This window comes from Oncorhynchus nerka, linkage group LG24 (genome assembly GCF_034236695.1).
Source record: "Oncorhynchus nerka isolate Pitt River linkage group LG24, Oner_Uvic_2.0, whole genome shotgun sequence".
NCBI classification, from domain to species: domain Eukaryota; kingdom Metazoa; phylum Chordata; class Actinopteri; order Salmoniformes; family Salmonidae; genus Oncorhynchus; species Oncorhynchus nerka.
Window position 1 is genome coordinate 27569046 of NC_088419.1, and position 22139 is coordinate 27591184.

Below are 22139 nucleotides of genomic sequence, written 5' to 3' on the forward strand. Positions count from 1 at the left end.
TTTTGGGTCATTGTCTTGTTGGAAGACAAATCTCCGTCCCAGTCTCAGGTCTTTTGCAGACTCCATCAGGTTTTCTTCCAGAATGGTCCTGTATTTGGCTCCATCCATCTTCCCATCAATTTTAACCATCTTCCCTGTCCCTGCTGAAGAAAAGCAGGCCCAAACCATGATGCTGCCACCACCATGTTTGACAGTGGGGATGGTGTGTTCAGGGTGATGAGCTGTGTTGCTTTTACGCCAAACATAACGTTTTGCATTGTTGCCAAAACGTTCAATTTTGGTTTCATCTGACCAGAGCACCTTCTTCCACATGTTTGGTGTGTCTCCCAGGTGGCTTGTGGCAAACTTTAAACAACACTTTTTATGGATATCTTTAAGAAATGGCTTTCTTCTTGCCAGTCTTCCATAAAGGCCAGATTTGTGCAATATACGACTGATTGTTGTCCTATGGACAGAGTCTCCCACCTCAGCTGTAGATCTCTGCAGTTCATCCAGAGTGATCATGGGCCTCTTGGCTGCATCTCTGATCAGTCTTCTCCTTGTATGAGCTGAAAGTTTAGAGGGACGGCCAGGTCTTGGTAGATTTGCAGTGGTCTGATACTCCTTCCATTTCAATATTATCGCTTGCACAGTGCTCCTTGGGATGTTTAAAGCTTGGGAAATATTTTTGTATCCAAATCCGGCTTTAAACTTCTTCACAACAGTATCTCGGACCTGCCTGGTGTGTTCCTTGTTCTTCATGATGCTCTCTGCGCTTTTAACGGACCTCTGAGACTATCACAGTGCAGGTGCATTTATACGGAGACTTGATTACACACAGGTGGATTGTATTTATCATCATTAGTCATTTAGGTCAACATTGGATCATTCAGAGATCCTCACTGAACTTCTGGAGAGAGTTTGCTGCACTGAAAGTAAAGGGGCTGAATAATTTTGCACGCCCAATTTTTCAGTTTTTGATTTGTTAAAAAAGTTTGAAATATCCAATAAATGTCGTTCCACTTCATGATTGTGTCCCACTTGTTGTTGATTCTTCACAAAAAAATACAGTTTCATATCTTTATGTTTGAAGCCTGAAATGTGGCAAAAGGTCGCAAAGTTCAAGGGGGCTGAATACTTTCGCAAGGCACTGTATAAATGCCTGGAATATATCAATTTTGAAGAATCTCTTATAAAATGGGTTAAAGTTATTTTTTTATAGTAACCCTAGGTATAAAATAGTAAATAATGGCTACTTCTCTGTAAGTATTAAACTGTCAAGAGGAGTAAAACAAGGTTGTCCACTAACTGCATATCTATTTATTATGGCCATCAAAATGTTAGCCACTGTTGTAACTCCCCATCCCGTGTCCGGGATCGTTGTCATCATCTGACACTAATTAGCATAACGCAACGGACATAAATATTACTAGAAAATATTCCTATTCATGAAATCACAAGTGAAATATATTGAAACACAGCTTAGCCTTTTGTTAATCACCCTGTCATCTCAGATTTTGAAAATATGCTTTACAGCCAAAGCAAGACAAGCATTTGTTTAAGTTTATCGATAGCCTAGCATAGCATTATGTCCAGCTAGCAGTAGGCAACTTGGTCACGAGAATCAGAAAAGCAATCAAATTAAATCGTTTACCTTTGATGAGCTTCGGATGTTTTCACTCACGAGACTCCCAGTTAGATAGCAAATGTTCCTTTTTTCCAAAAATATTATTTTTGTAGGCGAAATAGCTCCGTTTGTTCTTCACGTTTGGCTGAGAATATCGACAGAAACATGGCAAACGTTGTTTATAATCAATCCTCAAGGTGTTTTTAAAATATCTATTTGATAATATATCAACTGGGACAGTTGGCTTTTCAATAGGACTGAGAGGAAAAATGGCTACCTCTGTATTTTACGCAAGAATCACTCTGAGAGCCATCAGGTGACCACTTACGCAATATAGTCGCTTACGCTCATTCTTCAACATAAATGCGTGAAACTACGTCAAAATGCTGTAGACACCTTGGGGAATACGTAGAAAAAGGAATCTGGTTGATAGCCCATTCACTGCTCAATAGGGACGCATCGGAACGCAGAGCTTTCAAAACATGAGTCACTTCCGGATTGGATTTTTCTCAGGCTTTCGCCTGCAATATTAGTTCTGTTATACTCACAGACAATAGTTTTACAGTTTTGGAAACTTTAGAGTGTTTTCTATCCTAAGCTGTCAATCATATGCATATTCTAGCATCTTGTCCTGACAAAATAGCCCGTTTACTCTGGGAACGTTATTTTTCCAAAAATGAAAATACTGCCCCCTAGTTACAAGAAGTTGTTTAAAATCCGATCCAACAATAATATCAAAGGGTTAGAAATCAATGGCTTAAAAACAACGATGTTATGCTTTCTTTTAAATCTACAATTTGGCTCCCTCCACAGCCTCATAGAGGATCTAGATATTTTCTAACCTCTAAGGATATATATTACGTATTCGATCATGAAAACATGATACTTTGACTTTACCATGTAGTTTACCAATAAAATGGTCTGACGGTGATGTGGACATACACAGTATACATACAGTTGAAGTCGGACTTTTACATACACCTTAGCCAAATACATTTAAAATCAGTTTGTCCACAATTCCTGACATTTAATCCTAGTAAAAATTCCCTGTCTTGGGTCAGATAGGATCACCACTTTATTTTAAGAATGTGAAATGTCAGAATAATAGTAGAAAGAATGATTTATTTCAGCTTTTATTTATTTCATCACGTTCCCAGTGGGTCAGAAGTTTACATACACTCAATTAGTATTTGGTAGTATTGCCTTTAAATTGTTTAAATTGTGTCAAACGGCAGGGTAGCCTAGTGGTTAGAGTGTTCGACTAGAAACTGGAAGGTTGCAAGTTCAAACCCCTGAGCTTACAAGGTACAAATCTGTCATTCTGCCCCTGAACAGGCAGTTAACCCACTGTTCCTAGGCTGTCATTGAAAATAAGAATTTGTTCTTAACTGACTTGCCTAGTTAAATAAAGGTAAAAAAAAAAAAACATTTTGGGTGGCTTCCCACAATATGTTCGGTGAATTTTGGCCCATTCCTCCTGACAGAGCTGGTGTAACTGAGTCAGGTTTGTAGGCCTCCTTGCTCACACATGCTTTTTCAGTTCTGCCCACACATTTTCTATAGGCTTGAGGTCAGGGCTTTGTTATGGCCAATTCAACACCTTGACTTTGTTGTCCTTAAGCCATTTGCCACAACTTTGGAAGTACGCTTGGGGTCATTGTCCATTTGGAAGACCCATTTGCGACCAAGCTTTAACTTCCTGACTGATGTCTTGAGATGTTGCTTCAATATATCCACATAATTTTCCTCCCTCATGTTGCCATCTATTTTGTGAAGTGCACCAGTCCCTCCTGCAGCAAAGCACCCCACAACATGCTGCTGCCACCCCCGTGCTTCACGGTTGAGATGGTGTTCTTCGGCATGCAAGTCTCCCCCAAACATATATCTTTTTTTCCACCTTTATTTAACCAGGTAGGCAAGTTGAGAACAAGTTCTCATTTACAATTGCGACCTGGCCAAGATAAAGCAAAGCAGTTTGACACATACAATGACACAGAGTTACACATGGAGTAAAACAAACATACAGTCAATAATACAGTATAAACAAGTCTATATACGATGTGAGCAAATGAGGTGAGATAAGGGAGGTAAAGGCAAAAAAGGCCATGGTGGCAAAGTAAATACAATATAGCAAGTAAAACACTGGAATGGTAGATTTGCAATGGAAGAATGTGCAAAGTAGAAATAAAAATAATGGGGTGCAAAGGAGCAAAATAAATAAATTAATTAAATACAGTAGGGAAAGAGGTAGTTGTTTGGGCTAAATTATAGGTGGGCTATGTACAGGTGCAGTAATCTGTGAGCTGCTCTGACAGTTGGTGCTTGAAGCTAGTGAGGGAGATAAGTGTTTCCAGTTTCAGAGATTTTTGTAGTTCGTTCCAGTCATTGGCAGCAGAGAACTGGAAGGAGAGGCGGCCAAAGAAAGAATTGGTTTTGGGGGTGACTAGAGAGATATACCTGCTGGAGCGTGTGCTACAGGTGGGAGATGCTATGGTGACCAGCGAGCTGAGATAAGGGGGGACTTTACCTAGCAGGGTACATAACGATGATCATTATGGCCAAACAGTTCTATTTTTGTTTCATGAGACAAGAGGACATTTCTCCAAAAAGTACGATCTTTGTCCCCAAGTGCAGTTGCAAACTGTAGTCTGGCTTTTTTTATGGTGGTTTTTGAGCAGTGGCTTCTTCCTTGCTGAGCCTTTCAGGTTATGTCGATATAGGACTCATTTTACTATGGATATAGATACATTTGTATCTGTTTCCAACAAGGTCCTTTGCTGTTGTTCTGGGATTGATTTGCACTTTTCGCACCAAAGTACGTTCATCTCTAGGAGACAGAACACGTCTCCTTCCTGAGCGATATGATGGATGTGTGGTCCTATGGTGTTTATACTTGCGTACTATTGTTTGTACAGATGAACATGGTACCTTCAAGGATTTGGAAATTGCTCCCAAGGATGAACCAGACTTGTGGAGGTCTACAATTTTTTTCTGAGGTCTTGGCTGATTTATTTTGATTTCCCCATGACGTTAAGCAAAGAGGCACTGAGTTTGAAGGTAGGCCTTGAAATACATCCACAGGTGCACCTCTAATTGACTCAAATTATGTTAATTAGACTATCAGAAGCTTCTAAATCCATGACATCATTTTCTGGAATTTTCCAAGCTGTTTAAAGGCACATTCAACTTAGTGTATGTAAACTTCTGACCCACTGGTATTGTAATACAGTGAATTAAATAATCTGTCAGTAAACAATTGTTGGAAAAATTATTTGTGTCATTGTCACGAATATTACCGAAGGTGACTCCCCTTCTTGTTCGGGTGGCGCTCGGCGGTCGTCGTCGCCGGTCTACTAGCTATCATCGATCCGTTGTTCTGTGTTCCTTTGGTTTTGTCTGATTGGTATCACCTGTTTCTTGTTTGGTTGTTAGGGTGGGGTTATATATAGCTTGTTCAGCCCGCTTCTGTTTCGTGCGGGCTTGTTAGTCTGTTTTGTTGTTTGAGTGTATTTTGTTTGTATTTGGGTTTCACGCTGTCCGTTTATATTTCTGATCATTTGTTTTCCTACTTTTGTTCATGTTATGTTTCCGGGACATTAAAGCGTGTTTTTTCCCACATTTTTTGCTCTCTGCGCCTGACTCCACACCTCCTCACTCATTTACCGTAACAGTCATGCACAAAGTGGATGTCCTAACCAACTTTCCAAAACTATAGTTTGTTAACAAGACATTTGTGGAGTGATTGAAAAACTAGTTTTAATGACTCTAACCTAAGTGTATGTAAACTTCCGACTTCAACTGTATCCCGAAGAAAACATTATCTTACTACAATACATTTTAATAGAAAGTCAGCAAATATAGATACGATTTTGCTACCATGAGTTGACAGTGCATGTCAGAGCAAAAACCAAGCCATGAGGTCGAAGGAATTGTCCATAGAGCTCCGAGACAGGATTGTGTCGAGGCACCGTCTGGCCACTGGGGAAGGGTACCAACATATTTCTGCAGCATTGAAGGTCCCCAAGAACACAGTGAACTCCATCATTCTTAAATGGAAGAGGTTTGGAACCAGCAAGACTCTTCCTAGAGCTGGCTGCCCAGGTCAAGCTGAACAATTGGGGGAAAAGGGCCTTGGTCAGGAAGTTGACCAAGAAACCGATGGTCACTCTGACAGAGCTCCAGAGATCCTCTGTGGAGATGGAAGAAACTTCCTGAAGGACAACTATCTCTGTAGCACTCCACCAAACAGGCCTTTATGATAGAGTGGCCAGATGGAAGCCACTCCTCAGCAAAAGCCACATGACAGGCCGCTTGGAGTTTGCAAAAAAAGTATCTAAAGATTTTCAGACCATGAGAAACAAGATTCTCTGGTCTGATGAAACCCAGATTGAACTCTTTGGCCTGAATACCAAGCGTCACATCTGGAGGAAACCTGGCACCATCCCTAAGGTGAATCATGGTGGTGGCAGCATCATGCTGTGGGGATGTTTTTCAGCCGCAGGGACTGAGAGACTAGTCAGGATTGAGGGAGAGATGAATGAAGCAAAGTACAGAAAGAGGTCCTTGATGAAAACCTGCTCCAGAGTGATCAGGACATCAGACTTCCAACAGGACAACGACCCTAAGCACACAACCAAGACAAGTGGCTTCCAAGCAGGAGTGGCTTCTGGACAAGTCTCTGAATGTCCTTGAGTGTCCCAGCCAGAGCCTGGACTTGAACCCGATCTAACATGAAAATAGCTGTGCAGCGACGCTCCCCATCCATTGAGAGGATCTGCAGAAAATAATGGAAAAAACTCCCCAAGTGTGTGTGTGTATGTATGTATGTATGCGTTTACATGTGTATATATATATATATATATATATATATATATATATATATATATATATATATATATATATACACAGTATTACCAGTGAATATTTTGGACTGACCTACTCATTCAAGGGTTTTTCTTTATTTGTAAAATTTTCCACATTGTAGAATATTAATGAAAACATCAAAACTATGAAATAACACATATGGAATCATGTAGTAACCAAACAAATATTAAACAAAGTAGCCACCCTTTGCATTGATGACAGCTTTCCACACTCGTGACATTCTCTCAACCAGCTTCACCTGGAATGCTTTTCCAACAGCCTTGAAGGAGATCCCACATATGCTGAGCAGTGGTTAGCTGATTTTCCTTCCCTCTGCGGTCCAACTCATCCCAAACCATCTCAATTGGGTTGAGGTGATTGTGGAGGCCAGGTCATCTGATGCAGCACTCCAAAGGACAGATTTCCACCGGTCTAATTTTCATTGCTCGTGTCTCTTGGTCCAAGCAAGTCTCTTCTTCTTATTGGTGTCCTTTAGTAGTGGTTTCTTTGCTGCAATTCGACCATGAAGGCCCGATTCCCACAGTCTCCTCTAAACAGTTGATGTTGAGATGTGTCTGTTACTTGAACTCTGTGAAGCATTTATTTGGACTGCAATTTCTGAGGCTGGTAACTCTAATGAAAGTATCCTCTGCAGCAGATGAAACTCTAGGTCTTCCTTTCCTGTGGCGGTCCTCATGAGAACCAGTTTCATCATAGCGCTTGATGGTTTTTGCGACTGCACTTGAAGAACCTTAAAACGTTCTTGAAATGTTCCATATTGACTGATCTTCATGTCTTAAAGTAATGATAGACTGTCATTTCTCTTTGCTTATTTGAGCTGTTCTTGCCATAATATGGACTTGGTATTTTACCAAATAGGGCTGTCTTCTGTATACCTTGTCACAACACAACACAACACAACTGGCTGGCTCATATGCATTAAGAAGGAAAGAAATTCCACAAATTAACTTTTAAGAAGGCACACATGTTAATTGAAATGCATTCCAGGTGACTACCTCGTGAATCAGGTTGAGAGAATGCCAAGAGTTGCTGTCATCAAGGCCAAGGGTATCTACTTTGTATAATCTCAAATATAAAATATATTTGTTTTGGGTTACTATAGGATTCCATATGTGTTATATCATAATTTTCATGTCTTCACTATTATTCTACAATGTAGAAAATATTTTTTAAATTTAAAAACCCTTGAATGAGTAGGTAAACTTTTGACCGTTACTGTTTATATGTACAACATTTTTTATGGGTGATTGGAAATGATGCAGACAATTACATTGATGGAATCTACAATCTGCCTGCATTATTAAAGCTGATATACCCCTTATACCCCCTAAGTATAAAAAGCAAATAAAATAAACTTTTGCCCCTGTGCGAACTGTCTACGGGAGACATATCTTTCCACCTCTGTATTTGTTAGATGTATTTGCCAACTGATGGCTTTAAATGGGATTTTTCTACATGCAATATCAATTTTTTTCACTAAATTGTTCAAAAGAAAACGAATTATCATGGTGCGTTCAGAAAAAATTGAAAGGCTTCAGCTTTACTATATCAAGTTGAAATGATATTGTGTTGTGTGTGTAGAATTGGTCCATTTAGATTTTCCCCATGGGATGGTTGGATGTGCCAGTCATCTAAAGGAAAACCTTGCAAACAACCCTGTTAACAATAATAGAGCATAGTCAAGGAAATTGCAGCAACAGAAAGCCACAAGTCATGCAGCGAGACTGAGTTATTTTCCTCTGAGTGGTGAGAACAGCTTTGTGGGAGAAGATTAGATAGGGTTGAGGCTGTAATCATGTTCAATCCAGCGGTCCTGTGGGCTTCTTCATGCTGGCAGAACGACGCTCCGCAGGGAGCACAGAGAGGACACTGATCCCCAGAGCAACGCTTGACCTGACCGCAAGGTGACCAGAGAAGAGAAGAGGTATGATGATTGGCTGACAGCCGCTATCCTTTTGATCCATAAATGTGGGACAGCCTAGGGCGTTCGGCCAATGAATGTTCCTTCATTGTAAGTGATACATAATGTACTGTACATACCACACACATTTCTTAGTCTGTGCCTATACGGAATATTTCACAGGCAGATCTAGACTCAAGGGGTTGATGGAAGATCACTGTAACAAACAAGGGACTATTGTAAGAAAACCACACTGTGACAAGGATGTTGTTTAGATTTGAATGTATTAGCTATAAAATCATCTCACAAACAAAATAAATAGTCATTTGATCATCTTTTAAACAATACTGGTGCTCAAACAAACCTGCATAGCTAGTTATCAGATACTATGTCAATACAGACTAGCTCTGTACCCTGTAGAGATAGTAATACTGTATGGAATGGGTTTTTCTTCAGCGGTCTGGTAGCCTTGCAGGTTTGCTTGAATACCAGCCCTAGTCTGGAATCCATGTCTTGGTAGCAATGCAATTTGAATTGGTATTCAAACTTTTTCAGCGGGGACTATTTTGGCAACCCCGACGTTGAATACCACTGCCGGGACATGTCAACTCTACTTGAATACCTTTTGGATATATGATGCGTTAAATGACCCACCTGTCCTAGATCACACAGATGATTCCCTGTCTAGTTTGATACTGTAACTCACTTTTAAGACCCGAGAACTGCATTGCTTTCCATTTCTAGCATGTCTTTCACATTCTAACTCCATGACAGCAAAAGGTATGTCGAGGCCAAAACAGTGTAACATGCAGAAACAACATTGACAGAGATACAAGACATTTTTACATTTAACATCTTAAATACTGCTCATTTATGCATTACTGTAACTATATAACTTCATTTGATTTGAAAATGACATATGTACTGTATGTTGTAAAGTAAAAAATATTTATGTACAGCATTAAAACATTTGAGAATGAGTCACAATCACAAAAAGACTGCAGAAGTTACAACATTTCATAAATACGTTTCAGAAGTGCCCCACCACTGTACAATGTCCTTTTGCGTCATATTGTAAAAGAGACCAATCAGATGACATGAAACTAGGGTGATGAAACTAGTGTCCATTCTCTTCTTTCAGGTTTCTTGCGTTAAGTGTTTGTTGGATCCTTTTATTTGACATTTCAGCCTTATATCTCTTCTTCGACTTTGTCGCAAATGTCCTCTTGACCAAATAATGACCTCTATAAAAACAAAGAAATCATGACAGTGTTAACTCTTTTCCTCTCAATATTTGATATGGGATAGCAATGATATTAACACATTTAAAGTGTGATTCAAGAACACTTACTCTTTGAGTGTACGCAAGGCAGAGCAGAAGTAAAGACACTCAAAGTCCTTTCTCTTCAGGCAGACGCACCTTCCCACCTCTCTCCTCAGTCGAACAGGGAAGGAGCCCACTCCATATGGCACTACCTGACTGGAGAAAGAGTTAAGGGAATGATGAGATCACTATGTACATGCACTGATAAACACAACAGCTTTGAATTTTAAGTATGGCTTTTTCAACTTACAAAGGGAACTCAGGGGGGTATTTGATGTTGTGTTTTAAGACCCCTTAAGGTATCAAAAAAATTATATAAAACAATTATTGGATGACACATTGAATTTGGCATTACTGTTATTAGCCAATAGAAATGCATTGAATTACAGAATCACAACATGGAACAACAGATAGTCCCGCCAAAAATCTAAAGGAAGTTTGTTCTGAAGTGTCTGTCCTATATCTGAGAGATATAAGATCAGGAAACCATTTTTGTTTTATTTACAGATATTTATCCCTTTATTTTAGGTACTAAACTATCTCCATATATACAGTTGAAGTCGGAAGTTTACATACACTTAGGTTGGAGTCATTAAAACTCGTTTTTTAACCACTCCACAAATTTCTTGTTAACAAACTACAGTTTTGGCAAGTCGGTTAGGACATCTACTTTGTGCATGACACAAGTAATTTTTACAACAATTATTTACTGACAGATTATTTCACTTATAATTCACTGTATCACAATTCCAGTGGGTCAGAAGTTCACATACAATAAGTTGACTGTGCCTTTAAACAGCTTGGAAAATTCCAGAAAATTATGTCATCGCTTTAGAAGCTACTGATAGGCTAATTGACATAATTTGAGTCAATTGGAGGTGTACCTGTGGATGTATTTCAAGGCCTACATTCAAACCCAGTGCCTCTTTGCTTGACATCATCAACCGAGACCTCAGAAAACAAATTGTAGACCTCCACAAGTCTGGTTCATCTGTACAAACAATAGTATGCAAGTATAAACTCCATGGGACCACGCAGCCGTCATACCGCTCAGGAAGGAGACATGTTCTGTCTCCGAGAGATGAACGTACTTTGTTGTGAAAAGTGATCAATCCCAGAACAACAGCAAAGGACCTTGTGAAGATGATGGAGGAAACCAGTGCAAAGTACCTATATCGACAGTAAAACAAGTCCTATATTGACATAACCTGAAAGGTCGCTCAGCAAGGAAGAAGCCACTGCTCCAAAACTGCATAAAAAAGCCAGACTATGGTTTGCAACTGCACATGGGGACAGAGATTGTACTTTTTGGAGAAATGTCCTCTGGTCTGATGAAACAAAAATAGAACTGTTTGGCCATAATGACCATCGTTATGTTTGGATGAAAAAGGGGGAAGGCTTGCAAGCCGAAGAACACCATCCCAACTGTGAAGCACAGGGTGGCAGCATCATATTGTGGAGGTGCTTTGCTGCAGGATGGACTGGTGCCCTTCTCAAAATAGATGGCATCAATGAGGGGGGAAATTATGTGGATATATTGAAGCAACATCTCAAGTTAAAGCTTGGTCTCAAATGGGTCTTCCAAATGGACAATGACCCCAAGCATACTTCCAAAGTTGTGGAAAAAATGCCTTAAGGACAACAAAGTCAAGGTATTGGAGTGGCCATCACAAAGCCCTGACCTCAATCCTATAGATAATTTGTGGGCAGAACTGAAAAAGTGTGTGCGAGCAAAGAGGCCTATAAACCTGACTCAGTTACACCAGCTCTGTCAGGAGGAATGGACCACAATTCACCCAACTTATTGTGGGAAGCTTGAGGAAGGCTTCCCAAAACGTTTGACCCAAGTTAAACAATTTAAAGGCAATGCTACCAAATACTAATTTAGTGTACGTAAACTTCTGACCCACTGGGAATGTGATTAAAGAAATAAAAGCTGAAATAAATCATTCTCTCTACTGTTATTCTGACATTTCACATTCTTAAAATAAAGTGGTGATCCTAACTGACCTAAGAAAGGGAATTCTTTACTTAGATTGAATGTCAGGAATTGTGAAAAACTGAGGTTAAATGTATTTGGTTAAGGTGTATGTAAACTTTGGACTTCAACTGTACTTCCATTCACTTTTTTAACTAGTACCAGGACCTTATAGCCCAAACCATTTGGGTGCTACAGACAGAAGCCATCATGTTCTTGAGAGTCTTCAACTTTCAACAGAGTGGTCATAAAACAGACAGATTTTGGTAAGATTTTTTTTGTATGTTAATTAGATTTCCGCGGGGACACAGAAATTGTGGGCTAAGGGGCTCTTAATTGCTCAATATCCTATATTATATCTCTATTGGCCCCCACAAAATGCTTTTATAGAACCAATGAGGCAGATCACGTAAATAAAGCTGCATGGCCCTGAAAAGCTGGGCAAACACGGGTGTCTAGTGAGTCTCGAGGGTATAATGTATTAAACCTGTCTTATAGGACACAGAGGGGACGGCAGTCTGTAATAACACATTTATATATCCTAAAGCTGCTGCTTCATTGCTCTGGATATTAACCTGATCCTGAAGCCAACCAGAGCCAGTCTGCCTGCCCGCCATGATGTCCCACCTTGCAGCCTGGGACATGTTAACAAGACCACACAGTGAACTGATTCCAGATGCCATGCACGACTCAAAGCAACCCCATCAAACAGGGTCACCTCCTCCCTGTGTTCTCCACACACCGTCACACACATGCACACACACACACGCACACACATGCACCCATCTGTCTGCCTGCCTGTCTGTCTGACTGTCTGTCTACCTGTCTGTCTGAGCAGCCAAAACATCTGCATTCCATAAGGTGTTTTTGGCAGATGTTGAAAGGTGACCCTTTCATTTCCCCCCTTCGTCTCTTTCTCTCTGTTGTAGTTTAACCTCAGTATATTTGGATGGTGAAAGCCTGTCTCTTCTCTTAATAAACTGTGTCGTAGTTTCTTGAGTTGAAAGTAGATAGCTTGAGTCAACAGAATTGAGTAGAAACCATGCGAGAGTCTCAGAAAATTCTATGCTCAGTTTGGAAATGAATGATCATTTGTGAACATTCATGTGAAATGTAATATCAGTTCCTAACTACTGATTTCCATTCTTATGTTTAAGTGTGTTTGGTAGGAGAAAATGTGGTATTACCAATGATCACATAATTGCATACTACTACTGTGATCCCATGTTTAAACATAGCACAGTACCTACACTGTATAGGTCTTGGTCTTTAGTAGCTGGTTTTAGGCTGACCATTGGAAAGGATATTGGAAAACTTATAGAAACCTGGGACTTTTAGAACACATGAGGAAACAAGGAATTCAGATGCCCTAACCGCTCCTCTAACTAATTGGATGTGGGATATTTGGACCAGGAAGTACTGTATGTTCAGATCCAACTTATTGTGAGTCGACTGTAATGTTGAAGTACACTGGTATTCACCTTTACTCGTGTTAAACAAGAAGCTTCAGACGGAAAGAGTTGAGAGAGAAAGTCTGAGTTGATGATAGGCAGTAACTGTCTCTTATTTTAAATTAAATCCTTGACACTGTGGTTTTGAGTTTTACGAAGAACCACAAATCATCCAGCTCATTACACTCTGATGTGATAATAAATCACACACAAAAAACCTGTGGCTTCTCAGAACACTGTCACAACATTTTTTAAATGTAACCTTTATTTAACTAGGCAAGTCAGTTTAGAACAAATTCTTATTTACAATGACGGCTTACTGGGGAACAGTGGCTTAACTACCTTGTTCAGGGGCAGAACTACAGATTTTTACATTGTCAGCTCAGGGATTCGATCCAGCAACCTTTCGGTACTGGCCCAACACTCTAACTACTAGGCTACCTGCCATCCCATATCATGGCTTAATTTGCAATTATAAACTGGGTGGTTTGATCCCTGAATGTTGATTGGCTGACAGCCGTGGTATACGGTCTGATATACCATGGCTGTCAGCCAATTGGCTGTCAGCCAATCACCATTTATTTTTTACTGCTCTAATTATGTTGGCAACCAAGTTTATAATAGCAATAAGGTACCTCGGGGGTTTGTGATTATGGTCAATATACCACAGCTAAAGGCTGTATCCAGCCACTCCTCGTTGCGTCGTGCTTAACTACAGCCTTTAGCCCCCACCGAGCCTTATTTCTAAAATATACTCTACAATATGGCTCAATATGCAAATATGATACAGCGTGAGAAATTATCATTCAAATGTTATGTATCTCCACCTTTGCAATATGTCCAACTAAACAGTACAGACAAACCTCTCTGTTTTCACAACACAGATATCTCTGTCGTAGATATCTTTCTACCTACGTTTTGTTTATGAGAGGGTGAGTTGTGCTGTGAGATGTTGTTCTTGATGAACTCACCTAGGAGTGTTGACCCAGACGATGCCAATGTGGCAGAAGTACACACATTCTTTATCATTCAGGTTCTCGCAGGAACAACGCTTCTCCCGCCGTAGGGGTCTGTAGATGAGCTGCATCACGGGGCCCTCCTCTGGACCAGGCCCAGGGGCATTGGAGTCTGAGTATGCTAGGAGAGAAGGAACAACCCCATGAATAAAGCATTATATAAAAAATAATACTATAAGCTGAGGAAACTTTTACAAGGACAGACGGTACAGAACTGGGAGATTGCAGTCACTCCATTTTCATTTGTTTCTGAAGTATGCACTGTAGATCATTTGGCACTGCTAATGCTGTTCTAATCTCTTCACATCAGCATCTTACTGTACGCTTCTCAAAAGGGCCAACAGTCTATAAAACAATCCACTTATTGTCTGTCTATAGCCCATCTCACTGTCTATAGCCCATCTCACTGTCTATAGCCCATCTCGCTGTCTATAGCCCATCTCACTGTCTATAGCCCATCTCACTCTCTATAGCCCATCTCGCTGTCTATAGCCCATCTCACTGTCTATAGCCCATCTCGCTGTCTATAGCCCATCTCGCTGTCTATAGCCCATCTCACTGTCTATAGCCCATCTCACTGTCTATAGCCCATCTCGCTGTCTATAGCCCATCTCACTGTCTATAGCCCATCTCTCTGTCTATAGCCCATCTCGCTGTCTATAGCCCATCTCGCTGTCTATAGCCCATCTCGCTGTCTATAGCCCATCTCGCTGTCTATAGCCCATCTCGCTGTCTATAGCCCATCTCGCTGTCTATAGCCCATCTCACTGTCTATAGCCCATCTCGCTGTCTATAGCCCATCTCCGTGTCTATAGCTCATCTCGCTGTCTATAGCCCATCTCACTGTCTATAGCCCATCTCACTGTCTATAGCCCATCTCCCTGTCTATAGCCCATCTCCCTGTCTATAGCCCATCTCGCTGTCTATAGCCCATCTCGCTGTCTATAGCCCATCTCACTGTCTATAGCCCATCTCACTGCCACTGGGCTGCACTTGCAACATAAATTTTATTTGTATTTGTATTTTTCTTCTTTTTCTTTATGGGATGCGCATTGCAGAAAACACCGGAAAGCTAATTATCACCATGAATTATTGTAATGTTTGTTTGTGTGTGAATTTATGGGTTGCCAACTTGTGATTTGACACCAAATAATGACACATTCATTCATTCATTCATTCGATAGCTTTCATCCAGCCCTCCGAAAGATACTGATTATCACTGGTTATTATTAATTTGATGTCAGTCAGACACAGTAGTACTCTCTGATAGCCCAGGTGAAGTCTAGATTAGGTTGCCACTCTATGTGTGCTCTAATAGATACAGGGGATTTATTTTTCTGATACTGCGACTGTCTACCCTGATAGTGGTACTGTCTACACTGATAGAGCTACTGTCTACCCTGATAGAAGCACATTCTCCCCTGATAGTGGCACTGTCTACACTGATAGAGCTACTGTCTACCCTGATAGAAGCACATTCTCCCCTGATAGTGGCACTGTCTACCCTGATAGAGCTACTGTCTACTCTGATAGGAGCACATTCTACCCTGATAGTGGTACTGTATACCCTGATAGTGGCACTTCTACCCTGATAGAGCTACTGTCTACCCTGATAGTGGCACTTCTACCCTGATAGAGCTACTGTCTACCCTGAAAGTAGCACTTTCTACCCGGATAGTTTCACTGTCTACCCTGATAGTGGCACAGACTACCCTGATAGTGACACTGTCTACCTAGTGACACTGTCTAGCTATTATTTTTCCACATCTAACCCTAATATATTTCTCACAGCTTTGCATTTTCTTATGTCAATTGTATCAAACTGTTACACCCTGTAAAGGACTATAGTTCAATAAATGTGTTATAAAACTAAAGTGGTGGAGAATCCCAAATGCCATGTGGATTTGGGTTCACCCCAATGAGTCAGTGGCGAACCACATTGTACCCTGCACAAGTTCCTCTAGTGCATTCAGGAGTCTGCTGGTGCAAGCCACGAGCGCAGCTTCCAATAGCTGGGCCTGCCTCTGGCTTTTTATCACTTGAATGAAAACAGATTTCCCTTGTACACCCCAACGGTGCTCTCAGCTCTTCATAAACAAGCCTCATTGAAAATCCCCTAATAGAGAGTCTGATCCTACAGGTGTTCAGGGATTTACGTAAATTAGATTTGATTGGCGTAAATAGCTGAGGTAAATCATCTCCTGATCAGGAAACTGTTTTTTTTTTATAGTGGATTTGTTACTTTAGACTCCTCGGCGTCGAACAGACGCCCGGCCCATGGATTGTATTGTATTGGCACTTAGCACGGAAATGTTACGCTTATAAGCCTTGCGTGCCTCCTGAGATGCCATGTGATTGCCAAGCAAAATTTAATTTAGCGACCTGTTTGGAAAAGTGAGCGTTCACTGCTTTAGAGGTTCAGGAGTTGATTGCCAAAATCGTCCATGAGCTTACTATTTAATCCATTCCATTTAGTCCAAAAAACATCTCTGGCAGAATTTTGAGGCAATATTGTCAGAGACCCTGGCCCTGTGCTTTTACAAGATTAGTTCTGGATATAACAGGATAACCTACCACAGATTCTATCCCTGGTAATCCTGTATATACACATGGTCTTCTTTTTGGGTGGCACAAGCAACAGTGGTGCTGTGTATAACAGGGTTTATGGATTCCAGAGATTGCGGAACTAACCAATGTTAATCTATTATTATCATGTATAAGAAACAATAAACCAAAGAGTGTACTTTAACAGCGCCTAGTCAACCATGACACAGGAAATCGTTTTTAGAAGTATCTGTCTAATAATAAGGATCCATGTTAACCAATGCTCCTGGATTCCTCGACTCATCTAATAAAATGAGAGAGGACTTTCCCCCCCCCCCTTCATAAAGTCTTGACTTTGACATATTATCTACAAGCTGTCTATCCAAGTGACTTGGATCGACATTTATGGAGAATGTCTTTCCTGGTTCAGATCATGGGGGTGCTGTGGAATGTGGGCGGGGGGGGTTGCCTGGAGAGCCCGGGTATAGAACTAACTTCTGTTCTGTGATTCCTAAGGGAATGTGCAGCACACATGGACAGCAGCACATAATGTAGAAATATTCAGACCAAAAGAACAGTATATTCTTTTGAATATGCTAAAGGCATTGTTCAAATTCCTCAAAAGTGCTGCATGATATAACAAAAACCCCACTGTGAACACCTGTTGCATTCTATCATCTGATCTAGAGATCTGACCTGCTCTATCTCAAGGTACAGTATCTGTAGAGAGGACTTATCTCTAGATAGTTACCTTTTTACTTTTGTTTAAGACTTTCCGTTTTCTCCTTCTTCGATCACGGAGTCTGTAGGTGCTTTGGGACTTTTCCCTCTGATGAATATATGGTAAACCCAGGCCCTGCATGTCCCCAGGCACCCTCATTTGTTGACTTCTGTGATCGAAAAAGCCTTGGTTTCATGCATGTCAACATCAGAAGCCTCCTCCCTAAGTTTGTTTTACTCACTGCTTTAGCACACTCTGCTAACCCTGATGTCCTTGCCATGTCTGAATCCTGGCTCAGGAAGGCCACCAAAAATTCAGAGATTTCCATACCCAACTATAACATCTTCCGTCAAGATAGAACTGCCAAAGGGGGAGGAGTTGCAGTCTACTGCAGAGATAGCCTGCAAAGTAATGTCATACTTTCCAGGTCCATACCCAAACAGTTCGAACTACTAATTCTGAAAATTACTCTCTCCAGAAATAAGTCTCTCACTGTTGCCGCCTGCTACCGACCCCCTCAGCTCCCAGCTGTGCCCTGACACCATTTGTGAACTGATTGCCCCCATCTAGCTTCAGAGTTTGTTCTGTTAGGTGACCTAAACTGGGATATGCTTAACACCCGGCAGTCCTACAATCTAAGCTAGATGCCCTCAATCTCACACAAATCATCAAGGAACCCACCAGGTACAACCCTAACTCTGTAAGCAAGGGCACCCTCATAGACGTCATCCTGACCAACTGGCCCTCCAAATACACCTCCGCTGTCTTCAACCAGGATCTCAGCGACCACTGCCTCATTGCCTGTATCCGCTACGGTGCCGCAGTCAAACGACCACCCTCATCACTGTCAAACGCTCCCTAAAACACTTCTGTGAGCAGGCCTTTCTAATCGACCTGGCCCGGGTATCCTGGAAGGACATTGACCTCATCCCGTCAGTTGAGGATGCCTGGTCATTCTTTAAGAGTAACTTCCTCACCATTTTAGATAAGCATGCTCCGTTCAAAAATGCAGAACTAAGAACAGATACAGCCCTTGGTTCACTCCAGACCTGACTGCCCTCGACCAGCACAAAAACATCCTGTGGCGGACTGCAATAGCATCGAACAGTCCCCGCGATATGCAACTGTTCAGGGAAGTCAGGAACCAATACACGCAGTCAGTCAGGAAAGCTAAGGCCAGCTTCTTCAGGCAGAAGTTTGCATCCTGTAGCTCCAACTCCAAAAAGTTCTGGGACACTGTGAAGTCCATGGAGAACAAGAGCACCTCCTCCCAGCTGCCCACTGCACTGAGGCTAGGGAACACGGTCACCACCGACAAATCCATGATTATCGAAAACTTCAACAAGCATTTCTCAACGGCTGGCCATGCCTTCCGCCTGGCTACTCCTACCTCGGCCAACAGCTCCGGCGCCCCCGCAGCTCCTCTCCCAAGCCTCTCCAGGTTCTCCTTTACCCAAATCCAGATAGCAGATGTTCTGAAAGAGCTGCAAAACCTGGACCCGTATAAATCAGCTGGGCTTGACAATCTGGACCCTCTATTTCTGAAACTATCCGTCGCCATTGTCGCAACCCCTATTACCAGCCTGTTCAACCTCTCTTTCATATCGTCTGAGATCCCTAAAGATTAAGGTTAATAAACAGGTCACTGACCATCTCGAATCCCACCGTACCTTCTCCGCTATGCAATCTGGTTTCCGAGCCGGTCACGGGTGCACCTCAGCCACACTCAAGGTACTAAACGACATCATAACCGCCATCGATAAAAGACAGTACTGTGCAGCCGTCTTCATCGACCTTGCCAAGGCTTTCGACTCTGTCAATCACCATAGTCTTATCGGCAGACTCAGTAGCCTCGGTTTTTCGGATGACTGCCTTGCCTGGTTCACCAATTACTTTGCAGACAGAGTTCAGTGTGTCAAATCGGAGGGCATGCTGTCCGGTCCTCTGGCAGTCTCTATGGGGGTGCCACAGGGTTCAATTCTCGGGCCGACTCTTTTCTCTGTATATATCAATGATGTTGCTCCTGCTGCGGGCGATTCCCTGATCCACCTCTACGCAGACGACACCATTCTATATACTTTCGGCCCGTCATTGGACACTGTGCTATCTAACCTCCAAACGAGCTTCAATGCCATACAACACTCCTTCCGTGGCCTCCAACTGCTCTTAAACGCTAGTAAAACCAAATGCATGATTTTCAACCGATCGCTGCCTGCACCCGCATGCCCGACTAGCATCACCACACTGGATGGTTCCGACCTTGAATATGTGGACACCTATAAGTACCTAGGTGTCTGGCTAGACTGCAAACTCTCCTTCCAGACCCATATCAAACATCTCCAATCGAAAATCAAATCAAGAGTCGGCTTTCTATTCCGCAACAAAGCCTCCTTCACTCACGCTGCCAAGCTTACCCTAGTAAAACTGACTATCCTACCGATCCTCGACTTCGGCGATGTCATCTACAAAATTGCTTCCAACACTCTACTCAGCAAACTGGATGCAGTTTATCACAGTGCCATCCGTTTTGTCACTAAAGCACCTTATACTACCCACCACTGCGACTTGTATGCTCTAGTCGGCTGGCCCTCGCTACATATTCGTCGCCAGACCCACTGGCTCCAGGTCATCTACAAGGCCATGCTAGGTAAAGCTCTGCCTTATCTCAGTTCACTGGTCACGATGGCAACACCCATCCGTAGCACGCGCTCCAGCAGGTGTATCTCACTGATCATCCCTAAAGCCAACACCTCATTCGGCCGCCTTTCGTTCCAGTACTCTGCTGCCTGTGACTGGAACAAATTGCAAAAATCGCTGAAGTTGGAGACTTTTATCTCCCTCACCAACTTCAAACATCTGCTATCTGAGCAGCTAACCGATCGCTGCAGCTGTACATAATCTATTGGTAAACAGCCCACCCATTTTCACCTACCTCATCCCACAGTTTTTATTTATTTACTTTTCTGCTCTTTTGCACACCAATATCTCTACCTGTACATGATCATCTGATCATTTATCACTCCAGTGTTAATCTGCAATATTGTAATTATTCGCCTACCTCATGCCTTTTGCACACATTGTATATAGACTCCCCTTTTTTTCTACTGTGCTATTGACTTGTTAATTGTTTACTCCATGTGTAACTCTGTGTTGTCTGTTCACACTGCTATGCTTTATCTTGGCCAGGTCGCAGTTGCAAATGAGAACTTGTCCTCAACTAGCCTACCTGGTTAAATAAAGGTGAAATAAAAAAATAAAAATAAATGTAGGTGTCCCTGGTAGTTGAAGTGCCCGGTTGGGTATTTAATCAGAACACTGTGGTTTAGATTAGCTCGCACATAAATCCTATGGTCAATCAGTCTCAAGCATGGATAAGAACTTTGGGTGGTCAGTATCTGCACATTTCTCCTATCCATTTCCCTTTACCTGTACATATATGATATCATCCAAAGTTGTACAGTACAGGTATGTTTTATCGTTTGAGTTCAGATGGAATTTTCCCCTTTGTTTTGAAACGTGTACTACATAACACTGTCCTCATTCGACATGAGCACAAAAAAGGATATCAGTTCACAACATTGCATCAGCAGCAAAGATCATATCAGAGGTTAGTTATGCTTATGCAAACTCATACAGAATATTGTAACTCTTGTGGGCAACAGTTGTCAAAATAATTTAAAACAGGCTGTACAGTTCCCAGTAGACAAAATAAATCCAATTGAACCAGCTTTTGAACAACAGATAAAAGCAGACAGTAAAAGCAGACAGTAAAAGCAGACAGTAAAAGCAGACAGGCATCTGCTCACAGGCATGGCCAACATGAGGGCTCACTTACCTACTACATGTTGTCTCTATTAAACCACAGCTTAGGTGCAACAATTACACCCCACATGATAGTAAAACACACTTTATTCCAATTGAAACAAAAAGCGCTCAATAATAATGTAAACATCTGTAATATCAGGAGAAAGTCTTTACCTTCATGCTCCAGTATCAAAACCAAAGTAGTGGTCAGGAAGTAAAAAGTGGTGAGATCCATTATTCTGTTCCAATGAGTACAAACAGTTCCAAATTCAAACAAGATAGTGACAATTTCTCCTTGAGACACACAACAGGCAGATAGATCCAGAAGTAGGGATCAGTAATAAGTGGAGCTCAGAGAAGCTCTGGAGTCAGTCCCAGGCTCTGGTCTGGTCTTAAGCAGCAGTACCTCAGACACCTCAAGCACCACCACACCCTCCCTCCTCCTTCCCAGACTCTGTCTCTGTCACTACTGATGCCTCTTCTCTCCCAGGGCTACCCCCACAGAGGCCCACACATGTACAACAGCCTTGTGTGTGTGTGTGTGTGTGTGTGTGTGTGTGTGTGTGTGTGTGTGTGTGTGTGTGTGTGTGTGTGTGTGTGTGTGTGTGTGTGTGTGTGTGTGTGTGTGTGTGTGTGTGTGTGTGTGTGTGTGTGTGTGTGTGTGTGTGTGTGTGTGTGTGTGTGTGTTGTACATCTGCCATGTGCTACAGGCCTGCCAGTTACTGATAACATACAGCAGGAAAGAGCTACCTTGTGAGAATAGAGTTCTGGTCCTGTAAAGTGTTCTCCCACTGACCAAAAGGTGTGCTGAAGATGTTGTCACAGTCCAAGCCAGGTGGGACTAGATCAGAGCCCTGCTATGAGTTCAGAACTAGAGAACTAGGGAAGTAGATGTTTTAGTGGGAAGGTAA

General features: G+C 41.9%; 1 protein-coding gene across 1 annotated transcript; it reads right to left on the bottom strand.

Moving 5' to 3' along the window:
• Window positions 1-8687: 8687 nt before the first annotated feature.
• Window positions 8688-21645, bottom strand: si:ch211-202p1.5 (uncharacterized protein LOC103909337 homolog). The gene is made up of 4 exons (XM_029631389.2): window positions 21403-21645; window positions 14115-14280; window positions 9742-9870; window positions 8688-9634 (listed from the first exon to the last, which is right to left on the bottom strand). The coding sequence occupies exons 1-4, from the start codon at window positions 21461-21463 to the stop codon at window positions 9508-9510; spliced, it is 483 nt and encodes a 160-aa protein (XP_029487249.1). The 5' UTR covers window positions 21464-21645; the 3' UTR covers window positions 8688-9507.
• Window positions 21646-22139: the final 494 nt, after the last annotated feature.

What these genes read in the sequence shown, in the direction of transcription:
- si:ch211-202p1.5 (XM_029631389.2), bottom strand. Translation starts at nt 21,463, where the DNA reads ATGGATCTCACCACTTTTTACTTCCTGACCACTACTTTGGTTTTGATA. An exon ending in TTTGATACTGGAGCATGAAG is followed by an intron (nt 14,281 to 21,402) that starts GTAAAGACTTTC and finishes CTTCTCTCCTAG; the next exon opens with CATACTCAGACTCCAATGCC. An exon ending in GCCTTGCGTACACTCAAAGA is followed by an intron (nt 9,635 to 9,741) that starts GTAAGTGTTCTT and finishes TTGTTTTTATAG; the next exon opens with AGGTCATTATTTGGTCAAGA.